This window comes from Taeniopygia guttata, chromosome 8 (genome assembly GCF_048771995.1).
Source record: "Taeniopygia guttata chromosome 8, bTaeGut7.mat, whole genome shotgun sequence".
In the NCBI taxonomy this organism is placed as follows: domain Eukaryota; kingdom Metazoa; phylum Chordata; class Aves; order Passeriformes; family Estrildidae; genus Taeniopygia; species Taeniopygia guttata.
In genome coordinates this window covers 12,032,921-12,060,707 of record NC_133033.1, presented here as the reverse complement: position 1 = coordinate 12,060,707, position 27,787 = coordinate 12,032,921, and the positions used below count along the sequence as shown (strand labels likewise).

At 38.6% G+C, this 27,787-nt stretch overlaps 1 protein-coding gene across 1 annotated transcript in view; it reads left to right on the top strand.

Moving 5' to 3' along the window:
- Positions 1-27,787, top strand: part of LOC100227069 (vitellogenin-1) — a 45,269-nt gene that overhangs the window by 15,369 nt on the left and 2,113 nt on the right. Inside the window, exons 12-34 of the mRNA XM_072932651.1 lie at positions 312-529; positions 609-706; positions 4,927-5,051; positions 5,137-5,238; positions 5,323-5,442; positions 5,696-5,885; positions 5,974-6,067; positions 6,179-6,364; positions 11,373-11,517; positions 13,019-13,238; positions 14,125-14,294; positions 14,935-15,939; positions 16,022-16,078; positions 16,896-17,102; positions 18,162-18,368; positions 19,474-19,616; positions 20,133-20,271; positions 21,445-21,580; positions 22,283-22,469; positions 22,871-22,968; positions 23,545-23,639; positions 23,745-23,904; positions 25,086-25,247. Of these exons, the coding sequence (XP_072788752.1) occupies positions 312-529; positions 609-706; positions 4,927-5,051; positions 5,137-5,238; positions 5,323-5,442; positions 5,696-5,885; positions 5,974-6,067; positions 6,179-6,364; positions 11,373-11,517; positions 13,019-13,238; positions 14,125-14,294; positions 14,935-15,939; positions 16,022-16,078; positions 16,896-17,102; positions 18,162-18,368; positions 19,474-19,616; positions 20,133-20,271; positions 21,445-21,580; positions 22,283-22,469; positions 22,871-22,968; positions 23,545-23,639; positions 23,745-23,904; positions 25,086-25,247 (4,264 nt within the window). The remainder of the gene's footprint in view (positions 1-311; positions 530-608; positions 707-4,926; positions 5,052-5,136; positions 5,239-5,322; positions 5,443-5,695; positions 5,886-5,973; positions 6,068-6,178; positions 6,365-11,372; positions 11,518-13,018; positions 13,239-14,124; positions 14,295-14,934; positions 15,940-16,021; positions 16,079-16,895; positions 17,103-18,161; positions 18,369-19,473; positions 19,617-20,132; positions 20,272-21,444; positions 21,581-22,282; positions 22,470-22,870; positions 22,969-23,544; positions 23,640-23,744; positions 23,905-25,085; positions 25,248-27,787) is intronic.

The window sequence follows — 27,787 nt, the reverse complement described above, 5'->3', positions numbered from 1 at the left end:
AATTACTTCTCTGGTATGTAATTGATTAATGAAATATCTTTTACCTGGAGTGGGATAGCTCAAAAAAGGATAAAAGGCTTGATGTAGAAGTATCCAGTGAAATTCCTTGGTTGTGATTGTGTAGGAAGTCAGACCACATTACCATAATGCCCCTTCCAGCCCTTGGACTAAGAAACGACAGAGTTGCCATAATAATTAAATAATCCAAATTTTACTGTGCTAGTGATGAAACAGATCATTCACTGGTGTTGGGTGGTTATTAGCAAAATATTCAAACATACAGTAAAACTGGATATATCTATTATTTTCAGGTCCAGGCTATTACCCTTGAGATTTTCCTGAATCAAAAAATTCATCCTCGAATCCGAATGTTGGCTGCAGCAGTTTTACTTGAAACCAAGCCAGGCCTTCCAATTGTGATGACATTAACTGATGCTGTGCTGAAGGAACCTAGCATGCAAGTGGCAAGTTTCATCTACTCTCACTTGAGGGCCCTGGGTAGAAGCACAGCTCCAGATCTTCAAGTGATGTAAGGAAAATTCCTTTCCTAGGAGAAACACTTGTTGCAAGCTAATTGAAATGTTAATGTGCTCACCAACCTTTTTCAGAGCTTCTGCATGCAGAATGGCTGTCAGAGCACTAAGTCCCAAGTTTGACAGATCTGGATATCAGTTCAGCAAAGTTTTCCGCTTCAGCATCTTTAAAGGTAAGATCCAGAAGATTTTGTAGGGAAATATACATTGGTGAATATGTGGGGAAAAAAACTGTGCAATATGAGAGCTCAATTCTCCTAGCCAGCTGTTAGGCTGCATCTTGTTCCTCCATATTTTCCTATCTTCAGTGAAAAAATAGGAGAATCTCAGGCTCTCCATTTGAAGAGTATTTATGTCCCCGTGTGTTTTGCACTGTACACTGCCAGCATGAAATTACCAGAGGGCTTGTGAGGCTCTAATTCTCTGTTTTCATTAGTCAGGGAGGCACATGCTCCTGTATCAAATACTGTATTCTCAGTGGTGCTTAACAATTTCATACCATTGTTCAGCACCAAACAAACAGAAGGGACCTAAATTACTGCTGAAGTGGATTAATTTCTACCAGTGTTGAACACCTACAACTCCTGCTGCATCCAAATGTGATGCTAAATACTCTTCACCCCAACAATTGTGCCCAGTGAAACAGAAAACTGAAAACATTCAGATGTGACAATTCATTGCACCCATAAACAGCTACATCAGGTTATTGTCTAAAGATTTTTCTTGCATCTTCCTACCAAGATTCTTTACTAGAATGAGTAGATCCATGTATGGTATCTGGAGACTGGCCAGTTACATTAGAGTTGCACATAAAAGTGTAGTTAAAGTAGGGAAGGACCAGATTATAAGACAGTTTTGCTGGGCCACATTGTAGCTTTTGCTATTTTCCATGTATGTTATTTTTCTCAGTAGATTTTTTAAAGGAACTCTTCTATGTAAATGACCATGACAGCCTCAGTGATTATGCATATGTAGCTGGTAGACTTGGGAGATTATAGCTCCAAACACAGTCTCCTTTCACATGCTGTTTATCTATCAGGAGCTGGATGTTTTTAGAAATTCTGTTATTCACTGGTATGTGTTAAGATTCTTCTCAAAGTAATCAATATTAATAGACTTTGAAAAATCTGAAATCCACAGTGCTGAGTGTGCAAGTACTGCTGCCTCCTTTTTGCAGACAGGGGTATGGTTTGGATAACTTTTGTAAATCTTATTGTTGTCTTGCCCCTGTTTTGTGGGTTTTACATAGCCATTTAATGTGTCCTATAATAGAAATAAATATAATGCACAGTGTAATAATCACAGTAATATACTATACATGTGCTTGCTGCCTCAATGATGGAGACAGCAAGTGCCAAAGAAACACAGTCACTAATACACACCACGTGAACTTTAGTACTATTTGAAATACCTTCAGGGATAGATACATTTTCTGTTAATATGAAGATATGTGTTTCTTGGTTTAGGCACTCATTTTATCTTCTAATTTTTCCTTTTAAAATTAAGCCATGTAAATTTTTACACAGCAAGAAAGAAGGGTGCAATATGGCAGGGGGCTATGTTAAGTGGAATACATTCTTTTGGCTGTAGCCTGGGAATGCAGTACATCAGGGAATTGCTGTTACTTCCTGGTGAAGACAATTGTCAGTAATTTGGCTACCATGGATAAGTAGGTCCTCATCCTGAAAAATAAAAAACAAGATCTTTTTCTCACACACATGCTAATCTTAGACTTGCATAACTCAGCTAAATTAAGTCAATCTCCTACTACACTAATATGGGAAGAGGATCCATCCTCCAGCTTTCTAATTTGATTTGTCTCCACTAGCCACAGGTAAAATGTGTTTCTGTGAGTCCATTCTGGTGGAGTTACCATAGTGACAGCTGTAATGCAGTACCTATTTCCTTGATAAAAACAAAAATCTGCCCCTAGCATCACAGATCTTTGTGTGCTAGATGCTGAATTTTTAATGACAGGCAATAACGTCAGCCGAATCTGTCTCTAATCTGGAATTTGTCGCACATGGCCACCACAAATAGTGCTTCATGATCTACACATTGCTACTGAAATCAATGGGGTTATTCAGGTTTTGCTCAGTGTGAGGACTGTGAGAATCTGGCTCTCAAAATGCACAGATTCATATAATTAAAGTGTACCAAAGACTGCTTTCTTTGCTCACGTAGTTTTCTTTCCCTCATCTCTGGGGCAATGCATTAATCAGATATACGCAGGTGTCATCAAACTCTTACAGTGAAATGGCAAATATATTCTTGGAGAATTAGCACTATGTAATACCTGAGGCATGGAAAATATTCCTGCTCTCTTCAAGTCAATGAATTCTATATAATAATTTCTAAGCAATATTTCTTATTAAGTATCAGGAAGTACCATGAACTTTTTAACTAACAGGCTTTGTTGTAAGAACATAAAAAATAGCTTTAAGAAATTCACTTGACGTTCTGTGCCTCAGTTTTAGTGTCCTGTCCACAGAACACCTGGCATTGCTTTGGCTAAGCTCATGCCAAGAAAAAGTAGTCATCCCATTTCCAAGTTTCCTATCAACTCACTAGTAATGTCCCAGTGTGACACCACTTTGTTGTTTTGTTTTTGTTTTTTTTTAATAGGATCATGATTGCTATCTACTGAATGTTCTCCACTTATTCCTCTGTCAAAAGTGGGGTGGCATAAATACCTGTGTCTTTATTGCAGAAGCTGTTTATGAATGTAGGCAGATATGCTGTAGGTAGATAGTTCCCAACACTTTGGATAGCACAGTAAATTCATACAGCAAAACAATGAAGGCAATGTGGCAAAATTGCAGTTTATACATATTTCCATATTCTCCGAAAGGTGTAGGAACAGGGGAAGAGGGCTAGAAAAAAGCACAAAAAGGATGTCTACATATCCTCTCAGCTTTGTTTCTCTTGAAACCTAAGGAAACTTAGAAAAGCAGAGGGATTGCTTTAACTCATAAAACAGGACAGGATCTAACTGTGCCAAGACCAAGAGAAATAAATAGAAAAAAATTGCTTAAAGTTCAGTCAATAGTTAACAATCATTTAACAATTGGTGCATTTCATGTAAGGGTTACAGCATTTAGGACTAGATTTATTAAATAGTTTTTGAGTCATTTGAGAGACAAATCTACAGCTCACCATCTGGCCTTATAGGACATCTGTATCACTTTCCCTGAACTATTAGCAAAGGATGGCAAATCTCTTTTCATTTCTCATCTCCTTAGTCAAGGTGCCATAAATGACGTTTCATAAAAGCATTTCATAAGCTGATTTTACAGAGTGTGACTGGATGTAAATGATATGGACAGGCATATTTTCCATACTTGGAGAAGTTCATGAGGTGGGTCCATAGGAATTTCAGGAGATTTAACAAGACTGAGTGCCAGATGCTACACAGGGGTTGGGTCAACCCTCCACATCAATCCAGGCTGGGGAATGAACAGATCAAAAGAAGCCATGCCAAGAAGGACTCAGAGTGCTGGAGAAGGTGGGCCTGGATATGAGCCAGCCATGAGCACGTGCAGCCCAGAAAGCCAATTGTGTCCTGGGCTGCAGCAAAATAAGCCTGACCAGCAGGACAAGGGGGAATTTCTGCACCTCTCCTGTGTTCTTGTGAGCCCCACCTGCAGCGCTGCATCCCGCTCTGGGGCCCTCAGCACAGGAAGGACATGGACCGGTTGGGGCAAGTATTAAAGACGACCAGAAAGATGATCAGATGGGTTGAACACCTTTCCTATGAGGATAGGCTAAGAGAATTGGGACTGCTTAGTCTGGAAAACAGGTGGCTCTAGAGTGACCTAACTGTGGCCTTCCAGCACCTGAAGGGAGTGTGAAAGAGACCTGGAGAGCAGCTTCACACAAAGGCATGGAGTGACAGGATAAGGGGGAATGTATTCAAACTAATATAAACTGATTAGTTTATATTAGATATTATGAAGAAATTATTTACTGTGAGGGTGATGAGACACTGGCACAGGTTGCCCAGAGAAGTTGTGGATGCCCCAATTCTGGAAGTATTCAAGGCCAGGTAGGATGCGGATTTGAGCAAACTGGTCTACTGGAGGGTGCCCATGCCCATGGCAGGAGGTTGGATGATCTTTGAGGTCACTTTCAACCCAAATTATACAATATAACAAAAGCAACTGGAAAAATAGCATAACCACCGTGCAGTGACCAGTGAGCTTGTAGCTTTGCCCATTATTACTTTAAAATATCAGACTACTCTGTTTATAACTGTTTTAGAACACCAGTTTTATAGCTAAGTTTTCTGGCCTTGCTCATATGCTATTGATTATTAAGTTAGTAAATAGATATAATCTGCACACTCTGATCTAGAAGTTAACTGTGCTGTGGCTTACTGCCTATTTCTCTGCAGAGTTCCTTATGAGCGGGCTGGCAGCTAAATATTTGGTATTGAATAATGCGGGTAGCCTAATTCCAGCTATGGCAATGTCCCAGCTACGGACACATTTCCTTGGAAGAGTGGCTGATCCCTTGGAGGTAATTTGGTCTACCCACAGTTTGCCCTCTAATCCCTTCTTACAACAATCCTCCACTGGCATCTGCACTTTACTTCTTCCCACAGGTAGGAATAACAGCTGAAGGACTGCAGGAGATATTTGCCAAAGGTTATGCTCCTGACAGGGACTGGGAGACTGACTATGACTTCAAGAAAATCCTGAAAACGGTAAATTCTGGGGGAAAATAAAATCTCTGATATTGCTTTCTCAGATATTATGAAGAATCAGGCTTTTTTCATCTTCTCACACAGCTCTCTGACTGGAAGGCATTCTCCAGTGACAAACCTTTTGCATCAGGCTACTTGAAGATGTTTGGCCAAGAGCTGTTTTTTGGTGGACTTGATAAAAACGCCATCCAAAATGCACTGCAGGTATCATTTTTAAAGCATCAAAATCCAAGCATCAAAAGCACTAAAATACTGTTACTTTCATACATTCTCTCCCTTTTATAAATTCATGGTTGGTTTTTTTGTCTCTAGTATTAATCAAGGCAAATAAGGTCAAGCTTTGATCAGGATTATTTATAATCATTGCTGGCAGAATTTCCCCTGAGGCATGGTTAATGACACGGATCATGATATTCAAGTTCTGCTTATTTAGACATGTTGAACTCTGTAATTGCAGGCATGGTATGGATCTGATGAAAAAATCCCTTCACTAAGGAGAATAATCAGTAGCCTTCAAAGTGGTGTAGGGAGGCAGTGGACCAAAGCTCTCCTGTCCTCTGAGATCCGCCGCATTGTGCCCACCTGCACTGGCTTCCCAACAGAGACCAGCTTCTATTACTCTTCTGTCACAAAAGTGGCAGGAAATGGTAACATACCTCATTGCTTTAGCAGTACAAACATTCTTGCTAGGACTGTAGGTCATTTTTAACCCTTTCTTTTCTTTATTTTTAATAGTTCAAGCACAGATTACACCTTCTCCAAAGTCTGATTTCAGATTGACTGATTTACTAAATGCCAACATTAGGCTGAGATCCAAAATGAGTCTAAGGTAAGCATTTAGTATAAAATAAAGAATAATATTTTCACGTGACAGAGACCATAAATATTCAACAGCTGATGGCTGCATGAACATAATTATACCCTCCTTCTACCTTTTCAGCATGGCCAAGGAGATGACCTTTGTAATGGGAATTAACACACACACAGTCCAGGCAGGGCTGGAAGCACGCACCAAAATTAATGCTCATGCACCTGTGAATGTTGTTGCCAGTATCCAGATGAGGGAAAAAAATATCAGAATTGAAATTCCACCATGTAAAGATGAGACTAACATAATTACCATAAGGTAAGACCTAGCACTTAATATCTTTCTATGTAGCAAAGCAGAGTCACCCAAATATATCTAGGAATCTTGTCTCTGACTTACAGCTTGGATAAGTGGTAGTGATTGATATAGTTAAAGTTTATTTTAGATGAAGGGACATGCACTAAAGCTTTGCTTGAAAATGTGTTTTACTTCCTGTGGTCTTCACCTGAAAATCCTCCTTAGGACTATATCTCAGTTGTTGGGATCCATAAAATATCTGAAACACAAGTTACATTAAATTTCTATCTTGATACAAGTATTTGAACTGGAAACACTAGGTAAGATATAAGCCAGATGAATCCTATCATTTAGAACAGTTAACCCATCTATATTTGCATTAGATGCCTTGAAGCATAGAGGGTTTGGTGTTTTTTATGTTTTTACCTTGTTCCCCTGTGGCTGCCATTTGGTTTTCTTACCTGTTAGGTCTCCTTGATTTATTATCAGTGCATGCAATTACAATACACTCTGGAAAACTGTTGTAGCCAGATGCCAAACAAATGAAAACAGATGGAAATACAAATGCAAAAAGCAGGAGGAAACAGAAAGAATATGTCCAAGGAATCAAAGCAGTAGACCAAACTTAGAAAACCTTCTCACGCACACACATTTAAAAAAAACTGAGAAAGAGAAGCTGAAAATGTTAACAAGTTTCTGCTCTAGGAATACAGCTGTAACAAAAGAGATCAGTTCCTTGATCCAGCTGCAATTAGCATTCATGTCTGCTGGCCCAGAGATGCTCTGCAGGTCTCCTTGATTTAGCCACCAGTTAGGCTAATCATTATTTTCCCTTGTCCTTCAATAGTCACAGACCATTTGACATGCATTTGATTTGTCATCCTCCTCCCTAAGACAATTCCTCCACTCCATCAAGTGTGGTTGTAATAAGGTTCTCTCCATGCAGAGGTAGGGAGGGTCTCAGCATTTCAGAGATGAAAAGTTAGCTGCATGGCTTTTTTGGTTCCGCTTCTTATGGAGGCCAGGACAGTCTGCTCCTAAGGTCATCAGGGACAGCAGGCAACAACTCTCACTAGTTCTCACTGCTAGAGAGAGTGAGGCAGATATTAATGAACTCAATAAGCACACTGAACTGAAATGAGAATATTGAATACTGATAGGGAGTTTAGAGCCTCAAGCAGAGAGAAATATTAGCAGAAGGATCCTCCCTGCAAATAGATAAAAAATGTTCTCCTTCTTTGACTTAAGGGGAGATCAAATGAGACACAAAAAGGGTTAAATGCATTGCCATAAAGCAGAAAGCAAGTCAGTATCAGAAACAAGGTATTACAGCAGAGAAGCCCATGAGTTCCACCACAAGCCCTGCTCTAGACCCTGCAGCATTACCATTTATAAAGTGAAGTAGTCACTTGGAAATAGCTCCATAATGCCAAGTATATGAGAAAGCTAATACTCACTAGATGACTTCTAGCACCATCAATTTCTCTCCAAAAAGCATTCTCATTCACTGTTACAAAACAAATGGCCAGTGGAAACCACACAGAGCAATGAAACGGCAATGAGTGCAAGTGAAGGCAAAGCAATAACTAGAGAATGTAACATTGAACCACATCACTGAGGAGGTCAAAGACCAAACAAAGTAAAATCTTAGAGGTATGAAGAGAAACAAGCAGGCATGGTAGAGAGAAAGGAGTTAGATATATAGATATATAAATATATCCATACATCTCTATGGAGCTATATAGACTAAGTTAAAATTTTTAATTCAGCATAGTAGTTTTCTTCCTTTTGCATAGGTCTACCAAACAATAAAGATCCAATGTTTTAGAGATATTGTGACATCTTCCCTTGTTAGCTTTAAATTCCTCATTTAAAGAAATAGTTCTAGAAAGCTATTGATCTTTCCTGTGTTTGTAAGCTCTGTTTAAAATATTTTCGTATTGGGCACTGTCTTGATGGTCAGCAGGTTACCTTCTACAATCCCATGGCATTAAAGCTAGACAGGATATGTATTATTTTCCCCATCATCTCTCACGTGCAGACACAGGAAGCAAACAGTTTTCAATAGCATTCAGTTCATTTATACCCTACACACCATAAAGGTTATAACCTGTCACAGCAGTGGGATTTATATAAATTTTCAAGAGCCAAAGAGAAATTCAGGTTAGTAATCACTGGCTCAAAAGAAGGAAAAAAAAAAAAAAAAAAGAGAAAACTTTGGTGATGGAGAGGTTGCATTCCCAAGACAAATCAGCAAATTATGGGCTCAACTCTCTCTATAGCAAAAATCAGAGCACAGTAATTAATCGTACTATGGAGAGAATATATAGCATGTGTTTCAATTCAATCCTATCAAAATTTAATTAAAATAATTGTTATTTTTAAGGCTCTTTTAACATAATTATTTAGTATACTACAGATGGCTACTTCAACATACTTTTAAACAAAATTTACAAGAAGTAAAGTCAAATAAATTTCAGGGGAAATTAGAGCTCTGTGATTAAAGTATAAATATGGAGAGCTGCCAGAGAAGGCACTTTGCTAATATACCACATATTCATAATGACAGCCTACTGAATTATACACATAATCATGAATAGAGATTGTATCATAAGGTTTTTTGCTTATTTTAACTGTAGGATAAGCAGAAATTGCTTCACATAGGCATCTTATTTGTAAGATGAACCAGGTAATTAGAAATCTCTTTGTCCAACATGACTACACCATGTATAGCAGAAAATACAGAAGATGCAGCATATGCTGTGATCTTGTTGAGGCAGTGAGGTGTGTTTGGGGGAAGAAAAGGAAAGCCGGTGGGGCTCCAAGTCTCTCTTTTTATAACACTTTTGCACCAGATTTGGAAGGAAGATGCATAGGAAAGGCAGAAGATTTTGTTTCACCACATCAGAAAGAGAGCTAAAAATCTGGCTGGCTAATTGTATCTTGTTTCTCATTTATTTACATGTGATGTCACACTGTGTTTCAAAATCTGGGAAAATAATTTTTTCTTGATTGTTTTTTGTTTGAAATAGACATTTGGGGTCTCCTGTCCCCATGTTAGATATGTATGTAAAGCCACACTCTCCGAAACATCAATGTGTCCAACACATCTGGGTTGCTTGTCCCTTACCCATGCAGTGAGTTTGGCTTATATTATAGCACAGCTTCTTCTCTCATCCAAAAAAAATGCACTAATACATATTGGAAAACCTCTTTTTTATTTTTTTTCTCCCTTGTGTGGGATCAGAGAGAACAGATTCTTTCATACCATAGCTTTAGGCCTTCTTTGTGACTGTTTTTTCTTGTTAAAGCACCAGAGCTGGCTCTGGTAGCCTATTTTTACCGTGCTGTGTGATTCTGCAGACATTGACATGTGTCACCTGTGATGCAGCTACATTTGTCGGCTCTCTGTGCTCAACAGGGAGGAATCGATCCTTCGCTTTCATTAGGTGGCAGGAGTAGACTATTGGCATAAAAATACTAAAAAAATTGGAAAAGAAACCCCAGGGCTTTCTGCTTGGAGATCCAGCCTGCAGTTCAGTGGTCATTTGAATTATTGAATGGGATTAAAATAAAACCATTTCCCTTTTTGTCTCTTTACCCAGATGAGCTATCTGAAATGCAAGTTGATTTGTATTTTCTTTTATCCCCTCAGCTTGTTAGGGAGAATATTTTATTTCAGATTCCATTCTTCAAGGTTCTCCTATCACCCAGCGTGGAGCGTTGCTGTCATGTCCTTATCTAAAAAAAGAGAGAGATGGAAAAGAAAACAAAGCCCACAGGTGACACACGTTTTATTGAGGTGTTCCACATGAAGAGCAATTGTGTGCTTTACATTGCACACAGCACGGTAGGAGCCTTCAAGAGGAAGAGAGGGCTATCAAATGAATACAAATTCATCTTTCAAATAGGTTAGATTGGAATTGCTCAGGCTAGTACAGTGTGGACCGTATTAAAATAGAGACCATTTTGAGACCATCTTTCCATTCACTGTCACAGCAGCCACCTCCATTGGCAGACCATAAAAGCCCCAGGGCAAAGAGATCAACTTCATCCTTGAGAAAGCGCACATGGGGAATTTTGAGACGGATGTTAGCTGATAAATGGCTAATAAGGTAGAGCTAGCACGGTGTTAATAGCTGAGGGAAATAGGGTTTTGTCTCTCAAAAGCCTTTCAGCATTCGAGATGTTTCCCTGACCCAAAACAAGACTCATAGTTCACGAAGTTCCACAAAGATTGTGGGGTGCGAAGCCAGGGGTTCAGGATGATTTGCCATGAGAGCGTCAGTCTGATGCTGCACCTTCTATCACTTGTCTGGGATCCTGACTAATACACTTAGAATTCACAACACTGGAAACAATGTACTGAACAGATTTACATGAAGAGGCTCTTAACCTTCCTGCTCAACTCTCTTGACTTCTTGCCAAATCATGGCCAAGCCATGAGTATTAGTGGATTTAAATCAAGCTGGAGACACTTAGTTTCATGATTTCACAATCCTTTCTTCAATTCTGCTTTAATAAAAATTGCACAGGAAACAGCATTCAGTAGCCACCAGTCCCCAGACTGTTTTTTGAAGTTATGGCCGTATTTTTTCCAAATACAATGTCAAAAGAAGTTATAACTAAGGCTACTACAGTGAACACACAGAAGATGAGTTTAAAAATGTAAAAAAGTCCAGGAGCTCAAAATAGGAGACTCAAAAAATTAATAATGTAATCCACAACAGACTTCTAAGCATGCTGTTTTATGGTATTAGGATATGAAGATCCAACCAACTGTAAGGTTTTTAAAACTGTACACATTATTCTAAAATCCCAAGTGGGCTATCTGCCCCTCAGATTGTTCTGTGTCTTCCGTGACTCTCAGCAGTCCTTGAAAACACAACAGGAAGGATGCTGTAAATATCTGTAAAGCAATTTGCAAGGTATGATACTTGTTGCTGAGTGCAGGCTACCAGGCATTATTCAGGTCTGTTCCTCAGCAGTTCTTTATCAATACAGGTTTCCTCTGATGTTTATTCTGCAGGTCTAAGACATTTGCTGTTACACGAAATATTGGGGATTTGGCTTCTAGTAAGATGACTCCAGTTCTTTTACCTGAAGCAGTGCCTGACATAATGAAGACGTCCTTCAATTCAGATTCTGCATCAGGCGAGACTGATAACATTGGGGTAAATGATGTAGTGTCTGACTATTCTTTTTTGGGCTTTTATACAGTAGGGAACCATTTCTTTTCTCTATAGGAAGGGGTACAATTCATCTCTGACCAATGCTGCTTCACTCAAATAAGTCAGGTTCAATCTAATAACACAAATAGCCCTATAGTAACATTATTTTAAAATCTGGAGTGCAATACATCAAACTTGCAACACTTTGTCTAAAGCAAAAGCATTTTCTTTGGTAATTAATTTTGCACTGCCATCTACAGGCCCACGATCTTTAAAATACTTTGCAACCATTATGGAAGCATCACATTCCTGGGGCAGTCACAAATGTTCCACAAGATGCTCCACTGGTCGACTTATAGAGCCAAATTTAATGTTTATAAGCATCCTGATTCAAGGATGGAGTGCAGTTTGTGTCATGACTTCCTGAGCCAGGTTTCCTTAAAGCCAGGATAGACTTTCTAAGATGGGCAGTGCTGTGAAGGCATCGCTGTGAAAATTCATTCAGACCGACAGGGACAGGAAAACATGTCCTGTTCTGGTTTCATTGTTATCCTGCAGTTCTGAAGGGTTTCCAGATAAAATAAGAGACGAACAGAGGACAAGAACAGCACTTTCCTATGGAGAAGTCAATAGACAAACGTGCTATCAGTGAGAGCAGTTTCCAATATCCTGGAACAAGCTTTCTTCTGCTTTGTGCCTCTGTGTTGCCCTTCCTGAAAACTTGGCACTCCACAGTTATTCTTAAATGAACAGCAACTGAAAAATGGCACTGAGTGGAGCATTTTTCAGTATCACTAGAAATTCGGTTTTTTGGTAGGGTTCATGCAAGGCTGGAATCTTGTGAGACATGCTAAACTGCATAAAAAAACTAATTGCAAACCTGAATTATACGTGAAATGAAATCTTGTGATTATTGTGTCTTTAGGTATTTGCTTCATTGCTTCAGGAAATCATAGTTTTCATTTCATTGATTTGATTCCAATTTTAATTAATTTTAATTTGTACTTCTGTAAGCATTGCTTATCACATGTAAATTACATAGTTTTTAGTGGAAATCTCTAATACATTATATGTTTAGACCATTTAATTGATATAGCATCACATTCATGTCAGACTTCATCTGAGTCAGAATTTTTGTGGACATAGTTGAAAGTCCTGTTGTCTGACACATCAAAAATCAAAGAAAAGAACTCCAGTCAGTCTAAAGCATACTCAGTTTTATCAAGAACCTGTTAATACTGTCTAATATTCCAGGAAAACATTTGTGATATAATTTCTTACAACCTGAAGCTCTTTGTACAGTAGATAGTCTAATCAACCCATTCAACTGATAATTTTTCCCTCTTCAAAACCAAGTTGTCCTATGTCACTGCCTTGGTATCTCAAATAAACTGGTAAATTCCCCCTGCAGAGTACAGGTAACTGTTACCAAATTATGATGCATAACATGCAGGTATTACTCTCATTTTTCTCTGAGTTAACTTGAAGTGTGTGCTATCTATAGGGTAGACAGTCTGCAGAGGATGTTTCATCTGGAAATCCCTTTTCTTCTGGACGCTCTTCTTCCCAAAAAGAGCCATTTGTTCAGTCCGTGTGCTTCAATGCGAGTACATTTGGAGTTCAGGTGTGCATTGAGAAGAAAAGCGTACACGCAGCATTTATCAAAAACCTGCCACTGTATTACCTAGTTGGAGAGCATGCCCTGAGAATGAGCTTCAAGCCAGGTAAATACAAGTGGGCATAAAAGAGAAAATAGTGGGTGGAGGTGTGTGTATATACACACACATACACATAGATAGATACAGGTGTATAGGTACTTTTTTTTTTTTTTTTTTTTTTTTTGCATCTTAAGTACCACTAAATCTACAATTAGAATTACCAGGCCAGCTAGTATTGGCAACAGTGTATGCTCACAGCAGGAATCCATTTCTCCCCCACTTGCCTGAGCAGCAATTTCCCAGCTCTCCCAGCAATGTCACTCAGCGTGGCCAGCGTCAAGCAGAGCTGATCTGTGCCTGCAGAGTGTGTCTGATGCATCCTGAATCATTGGATTTGGGATGCAAGCACGAAGCAATTGGACATGGGCAACAGATCTGATGCAGTGTCCTGTAGCTACATTCTAAAACCCAGACTCTAAAAGGGAATTATGGATTAACCCTGCCAGGATCTAGTTCTTAATGTCTTAATCCATGATCATAAGAAATAAAAGCACAGCAGGCCACTGAATCTAGGTCTCCTAAGTATCAAACTAATGGCCTAAACATAGGGCCATTCTTTAGTGTTCAAGAGTTGAGCCTCAATTCCTGTCTGACATTTAATTCTCTAACCCATGGTTTATATCTTTAAACAATCTAATTCACTTGATTTAAATCTGCTGATCATTCTATTTATTGACTTGAAAAGAATCCAGTATCATGGCAATATTTTAAAATTTGGTTGCCATTAAGTGCTTTAGCTATTAGAGAAAATTTTCAGCAATAATAATACCAATAATAATCACTGAACACTTATATTTGAGAAAAAATGGCTAAATAAATTATGGTAAAATTGGCTTATTCTCTCATTCAGTTGCTAATAGTAACAGTAATACTAATTGTCATGTAATTTCAGTTTACACTGAGGCACCTATTGAAAAAATACAAGTCACAATTCAAGCAGGAGACCAAGCTCCTACAAAAATGGTACGTCTAGTAACATTTGAAGATCCAGAGGCACAAGCATCTTCCAGGAAAGAAGCAATTAAAAAAGTGAAGAAAATCCTTGCTGGCACTGATGACCAGGTACTGCTGCAAAATTCCATTTCTGGATTTGTGGGAGACAGTACACAAAGCTTATTTTTATTCCTTCTACTAAGTATTTTCCTTTGTTTAAATATTATGCCAAAATGGAAAATAAAGACGGATTTTGGATACACAAGTCTTTCAGCAGGTCTTTTGTTTGCACTCATTCTTTCTGCAAGTGAAAGACATTAGAAGGAACAGGTTGGTTTTGCATGCTTTTCTGAAAATCTCTTGTAAGAGATAAAATAGCTGTTGTGTGGCCAAAAAGTAGTCTTTATTTACAGCTACTGCAACTTAAGCAATGTTTTGGCACCAGCTACACAACCTGCCCTGAGATAGTGACAGCTACAGTATTGTCATTACTGATACCAGTTACATGTCACTGTGTGGTCAACAACTGCTGCACACGCTCCTTATAACAAAAGTGCTTGGGGTGTTGTTCTGCTTAAGTCTGAGTTATTATTATTACCATTATTATGAAATTTTCTTTGAATTATTATGATGTGTTGTAAGGATGTTATCAAGCATACACTTTGTATTCTAAGGCAGCAGAGATTCAGGGATGTCTGCATCTGATTTTACTTATGCCATTCTGCAGGAACACAGAAAAATAATTTTTTCCAATGTTACCCTTGACTAGGAGACAAGAAAATACAGGAGCTCATCATCCAGTGCCAGCAGTGCCAGTGGAAGTGCCGAGAATACAACGAGCAGCTCCTCCAGCAGCGACTCTGATGACAGGGCATCACAGCGGGGCACCCAGATCAATCTGAAAACAGGGCAGTCCAAAGCCAAAGGGAAGAAGTTCTACCCATTTGGGGACAGTGGCAGTAGCAGCAGCAGTGGTAGCAGCAGCAAAAGCAGTAGTAGTAGCAGCAATGGCAGTAGTAGTGATAGCAGTAGCAGGGGTAGTAGCAGCAGTAGTAGCAGTAGTAAGAGCAGCAGTAGTAGCAGCAAGAGTAGCAGTAGTAGCAGCAAGAGTAGCAGTAGTAGCAGCAAGAGCAGCAGTAGTAGCAGCAAGAGCAGCAGTAGTAGCAGTAAGAGCAGCAGTAGCAGCAGTAAGAGCAGCAGTAGTAGCAGCAAGAGCAACAGTAGTAGCAGCAAGAGTAGTAGTAGTAGTAAGAGCAGCAGTAGTAGCAGCAAGAGTAACAGTAGTAGCAGTAAGAGCAGCAGTAATAGCAGTAAGAGCAGCAGCAGTAGCAGCAAGAGTAGTAGTAGTAAGAGCAGCAGTAGTAGCAGCAGCAAGAGCAGCAGTAGCAGCAAGAGCAGCAGTAGTAGCAACAAAAACAGCAGTAGCAGTAGTAAGAGCAGCAGTAGTAAGAGCAGCAGCAGGAGGAGCAGCAGAAGCAGTAGCAGCAGCAGCAAAGGCAGTACCAGAGGCAGTGCAGGTAGCAGCAGCAGTAGCAAAGCATCTGGTATAAAGCATAAGGCTAAGAAGCTGTCCAAGACCGCATCATTTCCGCTTGCCAGTGCTGCTGAAGGAGAGAGAAATGTCCGTGAGCAGAAGGCTGAAACACAGAGCAGCAGCAGCAGCAGTGAAAGCACTGGTACCTCCCAGTGGCGCAGCAAATCTGACCAAGGAGCTGAGACGAACCACGCCAAGTCCCAAGTTTACAGTGGCAGTAGTCACATTTCCACAGAATGGGTAAAATGTCTAATATTTTGACTTCTGCTAGGAGGTGATCATGTCTGAGCTGTAGGTAATAACTTCTTTTGGAATTTTTCAGGAATATCGCCTTCCAAAAGTATACAGTCTCCGCTTCAAGTCTGCTCACATCCATTGGGTAGGTGCCTAGTTCAAGTGTACATTGGCATGGTAGCTGCAGCTGATGTGATCAAGCCTGTTACTGAAGGGTTTTATTTGGGCCATTTCCCTTGACCATTTCATAACACCCAATAACAATACTGATGATGAACAAAAAGAGTAGATTTGTTACTTATATGATATTATACTACATCCTTTTGGTGTTGCAGCACTTGCAATTCTCAAATATGGGTCAGGACACACAAATGCAGCCAAAATTAGGTTAATAAAGATCATGGGGAAATGATAAAAGAGTGAGACCTTCCAATGGGAATAGTTATGCCCACATATGTTCCAATGGCAAATTCATTACACGGATTTTTTCAGAAACAAGGTTCAGTACACATTATGGCACAGAGGTATTTTTAGCATATATTAGAAGGGTGATAATGGAGTGGCTTTTGTAGGTGTTACTTGTACAGCTATTATATATCCTGCATGTGAAAGAGGAAGATGATTTATTGTGTTATTCATAAGATTGTATTATCTTTTTTTTTTCTGGATATGGATGTATTTGACCACTTATGAAATGCTACTTTTCATTTTCCCTAGCATTAGACCCAAACAGTGTGATGTTGCGGTGTCTGTGCAGTCTTTCTTTCAGCAGAGATGTCAAGGTGGATCCAAGGCACATGCCAACCCAACATAATTCATGTCTATATATGAAAATAAAAACAACACTCGAGATATGTCCACGTCTGTTACCTATAAAGGGAAGCTGATAGCTCTGATTTTGATATTTACACTGTAAAACTAGAAGCTATCTCATAGATTTTTGACCTATTTTTATTTCATAGCATCCAGATCATAAAGGATCAAGCAGCTCATCATCGTCTTCCTCTGAGCTGGGAAGCAGCCACAGAAACAGCAGCAGTAGCAGCGACAGCAGCAGCAGCCACCACCACCACCACCATCACCATGGAGAAAATTCTGCCCACAACTCAAGGAGGAGCAAAAGAGTCAGCATCCACCACCACAGCCATGGCTCCAGCCTGACACGTGAGGTACAGCTCTGTGGGGTACCCAGAGCAGCCAGGCTGAGCTGGCTGCTGGGCAAGAACTGTAGATGTGGTGGCACATATGAGATGACAGCATTAGGCTCAGGAGGGATACTAAAAGTAAAGTCTGTAAATTGAAAATCAAAGTTTATTGAGATACTTCCCCCCACAAAAATCTCAAATTTTTTTCAAATCCCCTTATGTTCAGGTTTGTCTGTTTCCTTTCCTTCATTTCTGAAGGTATTTGCAGTATGTGAAAACCTGGATTTGGAAATTATATGTGTTGAAGGGAATGTATCTGTGAGTTAAAGAGGAAATAATTTTCTTTTTCCTGTGAAAGCCCAGAATACAAAATTAGTTGCTTTAGGTAAAAATGAGGAAGAAATAAATAAGTCTGCCTAATTATTTTTAAATGTAGACTGGAGGTCATGACTGCATGCAGAGTATAACTAAAATCAGACTTTCCATGGACATTACTGATTGGTAAATGTGAAGGCCCATTAAGCACAGATTGCCTTTACCTTTATTATGCACATAGTATTCTATAATTGTACTGCATAAAGGTATCTACATAATAATAGAACAAATAGCTCTGCAAATGCAGGCAATGTCATGGGGAATTCTGCTACTAAGTAGGACTTCAAAATATTTGATTGGCTTGAAGAAACTGTAGTATTGTAAAATAATATGTATACTACTAATATGTAATATAATGTAGTAAAATAATGTGTATACTACTAAAATAATGTGTATACTACTCTGAATGTCTCTAGTACACACTGTAGGCAACTATTTGAAACATTACCATAATGAAACAATCTTGCTATATGCATAAAGCTAGCTTGGATGTCTTGGATCCCTCATTAAAATAATCACGTCTTTGATTAATAAAGTTTCCAACCAAATTCATCCTTAAATATTGTGGATATAGAAATACATACTGCAAACTAAACTGATGAAGGACAAGGGCTGCTGCCTGCTATCAGTGCACATTAACTGGGCTGCGGGCTCTGCAGTGAATACACAGAAATACTTAAACACAGATGGTTTGGGGCTCTTTTTCAGCGCAACTTCCTGGGAGACGTAATTCCACCTGGCATTACGATTGTGGCACAGGCAGTACGGAGTGACAACAGAAATCAAGGTTATCAAGCTACAGCATATGTTCGTTCTGATGCTGCCAAAGTTGATGTGCAACTAGTTGTGGTTCAGCTGGCTGAAACCAATTGGAAAGCGTGTGCTGATGCTGTGATACTGCCTCTGAAAGCACAGGTAAGGCAGCTTTGCACAGAGAGACATCTACAAAGCCCAGAGTAGGCACAGAGAATCTGCTGATTAGGAGTATTAAACAGGAAAGGCATACTTATTTTGAAATGTTTCATAAAGTTGGGGAAGTTTAGGAAAATGTTTCACCATTCTTTCGAATAAAAAACAGAAAATAGTAAAAAAAAAATCCACACCTCAAGATCTGGCAAAAAATACTGATTTTCAAGATAAATCAAAATATAACCAGTAGAAGCATTAAAAAAATTAAAAACTGACTCCTTCATCACTATTTATTATTTGTTTTACTATGAGTTTTCTTGTCTGGGAATCTGCCTGTTTTTCTGTTTAGAATTTATTGAACCCAAGTTTAGCTCAGCTGGTTAGAGCATGGTGTTGATAACAATAAGGACACAGAATTTGATCCCTGTATGGGCTGTTAGGAGCTGAACTCTTTCTGGATGGAGTTGGATGATCCTTCTCGGTCCCTTCCAAGTCAGACTGTTCTGTGATTTCAAGACTCATAACTCAAATATATTGTATTTCTTAGGATTTATATGAAAATATGGAAAAAGCAAAGTTGGGTAACAGGTTGATGCCAAAGTGAGCAACATAAACAAAAGAACAGGTCCTTACTTTTTTTGCATATCCCTGTGCTGTGGTTCCCATGAGCTTTTTGGAGCAAGTGAGGTCTGTGCAACAATTCATAAACCTCTCTTTTTTGCAGCTGCAATTAACAAATTCTGTATGATATTCAGTATTGAAGAAAGTGGGATGGGTTTAAATCAGGAGCTCTTGGGGAAAGCAAAGAGAAATTATAGTGCAGTCCTCTTCTAGAAGAAAATACATAGTGATTAAGAAGTTACCACGTCTAAGGAAATCTCAACATGTTGCAGTGGCTGCTTTGAGACATATGTAGTTTTTTCTACTATGCCTCAAATTTTGCATGAAGAAGTCAAAATTTTTTCTGTGAGACTCTGTTTAGAGTAAAAGATTGGAAATATGAAGGATCAATGCACAAGTTGGTGAAAGAAAATTTTGCATTTTGAATTAGTCAAGGTTCATTCTGGGATTCTTTTCTGAATTTTGGGTGACTGTTTCCCTGTTTACAAAGGCCAGACTGAGATGGGGCAAGGAGTGCCAGGATTACAGGATAGAAGCAGCAGCTACCACAGGACAACTGGCAAGGAAGCCAGCTGCACAGCTGAAGGTGCAATGGGGAAAGCTTCCATCCTGGATAAAAAAGACAAGCACAGCGTATGTAATTCATTGTTTCCTGAGTTTTTATTTTACTTTTTTACCCTACTTGGCTTTTGAAAAACACTGAAAGAATTGGATGAAATTTTTCAACCCAAACATTCTTGTCCAGGCAGTGCTTGGATGGTAACCACAAGTTCAGTGGTACACAAGCATTTTATGAATGTGTTCTTTTTCCACATGTTTCATGTTAAATGATAGCCTCCAAATACTTAAAATGTATGCTTGATTTTATTTTGCATATTAAATTATTTTCTATTTCAGTTCAAAATGCCTTTTTTGTTTTAAAATATTCTTCTATTCAGTCTCAAAAAATAACCATTTTAAATAGGCAAAATAAAATCAGTGTGTTTTTTCTGGATAAAATCAACCATTTAATTTGACCCAAAGTAATATTTTCTTGACTTTTCAGTTCTTCCATTTTTTCCTGAGTTTTGGGATCTGCCAGTAGTCCTCACTGTCCCATGTGTGCTTTTGTTTATGCACCTGAGTTTGTCACATCTTGTTTATCTCTAGATTCATGCAATACATTCCTGGTGCAGCACTCGTGTTGGGCTTCTCAGAAGTACATCAGAGAAATCCATCTCATGAATTTATAGTAAGAGCAGCTGCAACATCTCCACGAACAATTGATACAGTAATTAAAGCTCCTGAGGTACGTTAATTTTTTATTTTCATTTTCCTTATGTTGAATGATTTTCAACTTAGAATGTTTGACACTTAACGTAAAGAAACAAAAAGCAAAACATTTCCTTTTAGAGGAGCTGCTATATAGCTGACTGTATTAGGTGGCTGTTCAAATACATACAACAGCTCCCTTGATTTTGTGCTGCTTCAGCCCACTGCAGTAATAAGTTGAAAATCAGACTCTGTAGTCCAATACTTTATTTGCATTCTGAGAACAGCAGTGAGGCCAAACTATCTCAAGTATGACTGCTCTGCACTCACACCTTTATGTATTTTTACCCAGTGTGACTAGCTCTTGAATGAGGGTCTCAGAGCAGATAGAGGGGCCTTGAGAACACTTTGCACTCTCTGCAGCCACAAACAGCATCTGTGAGTGTTGGCACTCCAGTCCCACATCTGCAGTAACTATGCTTGATGTGAATGGTCTGAGCAAGCCACGGATGCAACTCTGCTCTAACCAAACTGGAGCAGTTAGTCGCCCTCTTACAGCAGCCTGCACAGGCAGCATCTGCAGAGTCACACTGATTAATTGGTCCTTGTCCACCAAATTCCTATGCACATCTTTGAATAATTTCCCCTATGGATCTCTGACAAATTAATAAAAGCTAGATATCCATACACAGAAACTTATGTGTCTTTAACCCTCCTGCTCCAGTACTGCAGGATCTTTAATACATGATCATGAGGATGTTGGTGGATTAGGCATTAATTTGATTCTCTTGGCAAATATAATTTGTAGCTACAGCGAAGGATCTCACCCCAATGCTGAACATGCTGATTTTTAGCCCTTAATGGATGAGATTCATTCTTCCAAACACATCCATCATCTCAGTTACTCAACTTGTTAGCTTATATTTTAAGAAGACACTCAAATATCACTTAAACTCATCTCTGTCAGTTACTTTTCAATGTTCTTAACGATTCCTCAAAAAGTCAAGTAAGACTAGAAGAGATGATAATGATTTCTCACAAAACCTGAAGGTTAGGGTACATTCTGCCAAGACTAACACAACTGCAATTGTAGAAATGCATCTTCAAGTTGTTTTGTTTTTTTTCCAAGATAAGAGTGGGGGTTTTTGCAGTCATATCTTGAGCATATGGTTCAATTTATCTTAATGTATTTTCATTTCTGCTTTTTCAGGTAACACTTTATTGTCAGGGATTCCGATTGCCATTCACTCTGCCCTTAGGCCCATCTCCAGCTTACGAGACTCGAGATATCACTGCCTGGAATTTATTTCCTGAAATAGCTTCACAAATAGCACAAGAAGATCAATGTAAATGTTACTTATATGTTTGTCTCATGAATAAGCAATGTGTGTAGATCCATACTCTGCCATGGCTGGGCCTTGCCCTTCCTTCTAATGGTTTTATAGGGAAGCATAGCATGCATCTGTAGCCCTGCTTCCAGCAGTCCATTCCCTCACAGAGAAGCAGGTTATTTAGCAGGTGAATGAAAAGGCTTCAAACTCCTGTAAACATTCAGAGCTTGGGAATTACTCCTATCTTCAAGGACTGGAGGTTGTCTTTTGCCCCTCTTGAGAAGGCGCCAGCTCTGCACTGAGAGGCATCAGGTGATGGGCACAAGAGAGTCCACATATTTTCTGTCCAGTTTATTTTATTCAAAAAGAAGCCACGAGACTCTCTACCTGGTTGGTGTCCAGCACTCTTGTGAGAAATGGGGAGTTTTTATCACAGTTTGTTATGGCATCCAGTTTCTCAAGAATTTTGTACATTTTAGTCCCTGTTAGCTTGAGTTTTGTGTTTGGCATGTAACCAAAATCAATACTAGTATAGTCTACAGCAGATAGTTATTTTGTAGTGTTCTCATGTCCTTACAGTCTCTGGCTTCTGCCAAGGAGGTGAAGTTTTCTTCCTGTTTGCTGGGTAGTTCAATCTCATAGAGGTGTCTTTCAGTACTTCACAGCAACACATACAGTGGTCAGATCTGCCATTCCTTTTATGGTTTTGTTTTGCAGCCACGTGTGAAATCAGAGAGACAGATTTCAAAACATTTGATCGTGTGAGCTATTCATATTCTTTCAATAAAAGCTGCAACCTGGTGGTGGTTCAAGACTGTACTGAACACCCAAAATTCATCATTACTACAAGAAAAGTTGATCCTCAATCTTTCTCAAGAGAGGTTCACATAAATACAACATCAGCGTAAGTGTGGCTTATACTGAGGCTTAGAAATTAGGTATAAAGTTTCTCAGGGAGCTACTCTGGGAGTGGGAGATATCCGGTTTCCAGCTGAAACTGGTTTTCAGTGAGACATATGGGAAAGACAGGATTTCCAGAAGGGATCCTTGTCTGAGGCTCTATCGTGTAGTTGCTCTTGTCTTGAATTCCACAGCCACCAATATCTGATAACTTGCTCACTAAGTCCCCACGCTGTCTTTTCTTTAAAGGTTGAATATTAAAGCCCACAGTCCTAATGAATTTTGCACTTTGGAAAGAAAACTGCTTGTTCATTCATTCAAATTCAGATAGTCACAAATATCTATACTTTTCACATTTTAAATTAACCACTAATTTATTCTCTTTTATGTTTGCTTTTTCTGAAGGAACATCACAATCTGTCCTGCCTCAAATTCGTCTCTCCTTGTGGCATGCAATGAAGAACAAGTTCTATCACACAGTGGAGGTTCCAAGTATGAAAAAGGTAAACTGTGATACCCAGTTTTCCAGGACTGCCCTGGGAACTAAATAACAAGATTTTATAAATTTCACAGAAAAATCTCAGTGTAAAGAAAACACAAGTGGAATTAATTCAAAGAGAAAATTAAAGGCTACTTTTTTAAGTTATGTAGTGACTCATGTTCATGTTTCCTACAATATATACACTCTTACTTTCCTCCAGCATACCTGACAGGTAAACAAAGCCTTTCTTATCACATACCCAGGTTGGTGATTGTTCAGAAAAAAAAGTTTATGCTGTAGTCAAAGAGAAATGCTTTAGTTCAGACATTTAGCTGGAGCACCACCACAGTCATTATAATTTCAAAATTTAGCACACTGGATACAGAAATCAGTTCCAACTATATGTAACAGTAGTAGAATATTTTTGAAAAGATATTATTTCTTCTATTTTTGTGTTTCCTCTCCCCTTAAATATAAATATTTAACTGTAACAGCAAAATTATCATTGTGAAGGAAAATGCATTGTGGTGGGTTTTGTGTTATTCAGTTTCTCCATTAATTTAAGATGATCACTGTATGATTCACCATCTTTTTACAGACAATGTTAAAATTTATAAAAATGGGAAAACCGTTACCGTGGAAGTTCCAGCACTCGGGCTGAAGGAAGTGACTTATGATGGTGTAAATCTTAAGGTACTGCACTTCCTTTCAAGGTTACTGCTTTCTTTCTGCCTATTACCTTGCCAGTGTGACAGACCAACACTTCAGCATTCACTACAAAGGTGTGCTATTTTGCAGGTTACAGTTGCTTCATGGATGAGAGGAAAGACCTGCGGAATTTGTGGCAATAATGACAGAGAAAAGGAAAATGAGCTCCTCATGCCAAACCATAGGCTGGCACGCAGCTGTTCTGCATTTGTTCATTCATGGGTATTGCTAGAAGAAACCTGCTCTAGTGGTGAGTGGATCTGGAAAAACTTTATGCTTGGATAGGTTATGATTTCACTTTTCCTCTGCTGACAGCTAGGAAATATTTATTTTTAAGCAGTAGATACCTTTTACTTAGAAATTTCATTAGCCATATGTATCCATTTTAACTTTACTAGCCACTGACTGTTTAAAACACTGCTTGTGATTATAGAGAATTATACTCCAGAAAAAGTCTTTGTCTCATGTACAATTCAATGTTCAAATAATTGATTTTTATTTCTTATACTGAGTAGCTTTTTTCTTGAGAGGCAAAATCAACCCTAATCTCCCTCCCACTGAAAAAAAAGTGTGATTTTCACCATTGTACCAAAAGTTTCAGCTGTTGTCTGCAGACTTAATTTCACCACACAAGTTGTAAACTACGATTACAGCATCAGATCCTACACTCATGTAAATTTTCAAAGTGCAAAAGAAAATCATTTTTGTTCTGTACCATGTGAGGTTGCGATCTCAGGAAAATATTTAGAACTACTCCTACTGTAAAGAGCTTCATCTCACACCTAGCTGGAGAAATAGTTTTAGACTCCCGTAATATCAATACAGTTTTGTTTGGTAGGTCTCCATTTACCTTGGACCTGAAATAATTTTATTGAAGTTAATGGTTGCTTTCTCCTTGACTTCAGTGGCAGCAGAATTATGCTTATCTGTGTGTCAGGAAACAGAGTCGTAGCTGGGATCCTGTTAAGTTACATTATACCTTTCTAGTGAGATAATTGAAGCATTATAAAAATCATCCAATACAAAAATTATCCTTGTTGTTATTAAATAAATGCTGCCCTATTTTTATCCATTCACTACAGTTGACATTTTTCCTAATGCAATGAAGTAGCCATTGTGCTTGCAGTATCTATTCTTAATAGCTTTCAGACATGAGAGGTTATTTTCTGTGTATTATGTAGTTCTAAAAAACTGAGTATACATTATTCCTTTTGGGTTCTATTGTGCAATTAGATTTTAAAAATAGCTCCCCTTTCAGACTCTTTCCTCAATTTATTATTGTCCTATCTTGATAACCTCGCTACTGTGAAAATGGTTTGTCAGATACCTGTGTTTTAATAAAAGCTGAAGAGAAAATATGGACCTTTATTATTGCAAGGATCGATTGGGATTTATTTCTACAATTTTAACTACCTTTCCTTTTCCTCTTAGGGTGCAAGCTACAGCGCAGTTATGTGAAGCTGAATCGAAATCCTACTATTGATGGTGAGGAATCTACGTGCTACTCTGTTGACCCAGTACTGAAATGTATGAAAGACTGTACTCCAATCGAAAAAGCTCCAGTAAAGGTTGGCTTCCACTGCTTCCCAAAAGGTACAGTATTTTTCTCCCTCTGTGTGTCATGTACTGCAGGAGCTGTCAGAGCACTCAAAAGAACAAAACACAGCACAGCTCTGCACAGACCTGTATTGCTCTGGCTCCTGTCTGAGCTGCTGTTTTTAATCCCATTAGTATTTGCTGTAACTGCTGACAGTGCTGGCCAGCTAAAAGCCAGGTTAGGTGATGGCAGGTAGCATCATCTGAGAAAAACATTTGAGGAGGTAAAAGGGGCCGCAGCAATCAATAAAATCACAAAATAAAGTTTGTCATGTCTTCAGGATCTCCATAAAGTTGAGGTAAGCAACACTGAGTCTCTTTATGTACATTACAGCCTGCAATTTTGTGTGGACCAGGGCAGGCAAGGCAATTGAAAGTCAGTCAGGTAGTGTGACAGGAGTGCTGTAATTAGGCTGCCATGCTATGCCACTGTGCAATACATCAGCAAAACCACATTGCTGGAAGTTTCTGTAGATTGTTCCAGAAAATTGTTTGGTTTATAAGGGTTTTTTTTCCCCAAATTAAGCAAAAAAAAAACCCAAAAAAAAAAAAAAAAAAACCACAAAAAAAAAACCAAGAAACAAATGACCACAAACCATTTTCTCATTTAATTTTTACCAGGATATGAGGTACTGTCTAATACAGTTTCACACTGAAGTTATATAATCATGAAAAGAGAATCCAACCCGAAACCTAAAGATATTTCTGGTGCATTCTTTCCTTAGTCTTTTAATTAATTACCTATAAAACTTACAGCAAGATCTACCATTAGGAAGTATCTATAAGAATCTATTGAAATGGTTTGTTCTCTGTTAACCATTGTCGGCCAAATCCATTTTTAGCTGAGATAATCCAGTGTAATTTGGCACTGGAGCCAATGCACTCCTGTGTTGATTAGAACTGGAAAGGACAGGGTATTTTACGTCTGATTTTAAACATTTTTGTAGACCTTTGCACTTTGCTTGTGTTATTAATATCTGCAATGTGCTGAATCAGCCCAGAAAAGCAGACAGGATCTCGCTATAATAGTCAAATACCTGTAACCGCCTATTCAACAAGTAGCACAGAGAGAGTATTAATAGTTTTCCGATGGCTCCCTGAGATGAGAATGGATACATTCTTTCATAAATAGAAAAACCCACCCTCTACAAAAATCCTTCCAAAATCTTGTTATATCCATGTTTCACAGATTTCTATTGTGTATCCAAGTCTGTATCTCTGAATTGTCATAACCCCAGACCACTCACTGCCTTAGAATATTGGGCTATAATAATGCTGTTTCATTCTCTCACAAAACTGTTTGAGAAAAGAGGAAAATCAGGAAAAAAGATGTTAGCTGTTGCAGCCAGTGCTGCTTTGAGAGCAACTGCAGGCTCCTCTTGTTCCTTTACTGAAGCAGAGACTGGGAAGTCTGCTTGAAATACTTCTAATGAAGGCCTTATTTGTTTGTTTGTTTGATTGATTGGCCTGAAGAGGAAATATAAAGAGAGGAAGAGAGGGAGGAGGAAGAAAAAAGATGCCATTTATCATTCTTTAGATTACTTTTTCTTAGGCTAAGGATCAATAGGAATACAAGGCCAGCACTTAAAAACTATCCTTTTTCTTACTTTGTCTAATGAAGAAGGAGAAGTAGTAGAAGCAGTAGAAATCTTCACCTTTCTCAATCTAGGCCCATGCATGCACAGGACAAAGAACTTTTTTGAACTCTTTATATGAGAATTCAGAGATGATAGTTTGCTGTTTCAAAATTCAAGGACCCCATCACTGTTACCAGTGGAGCAAGGATAAAATTAAGTACAAGAAAGCATAATTTCTCCTGTTGTCCTCAAATCAGCAAGACTGTGGCCTTAGGAACTTGACTGAGGCAGGCATCACTCCAAGTTTAAGTCCGCATATTGGTATATATTTCAAATTTGCCACAAGGTCTACACCTGGGGATCAGTTACTCAGCCACAATCCAGTTTGCAAGGAAACCATTTCCTGCATGGATATGAATGTGCTCAGACCCACAGTGTGCCAAGAGTAAGAGGCATAATGTATATAAAAAACAGACATTATATAGTATTTCTCATTTCACAACCTGAAAATATAATGTATATTTTTAAAAGCATCTCCAGCATCTTTCTGGGAAATATTTATTATACAGTTTATCAAATCCTGTGCTTAATGTCAGACAGTAATTTAGCCATGGAGAGTGTTAACCTTTCAGAAGATAAGTGACTGATGCAACCTGAACTCATACAGCAGTGCCCATATTTCCCTGTGATGAGGGATGGCATGTTAGAAATGTACTGTCCAACTGAGGAATAAAACAAATGGAAGTAAAATTATAAAAGCTTTACACATTCTCATAATACAAACTTAATCTAAATGGATGTTCTAATAATCTTCCAGATGCAATGATAAACCTCCAACTAGCTAGGAATATTTATTGGGAGGATGAATAACATTATTCCATTTAGATTATTTCAGCATTAAGGAATATGGGTTATTCAAGCTGCTGTTGATAAAGCAGTGTGGTAAGGTTAATACTGCAA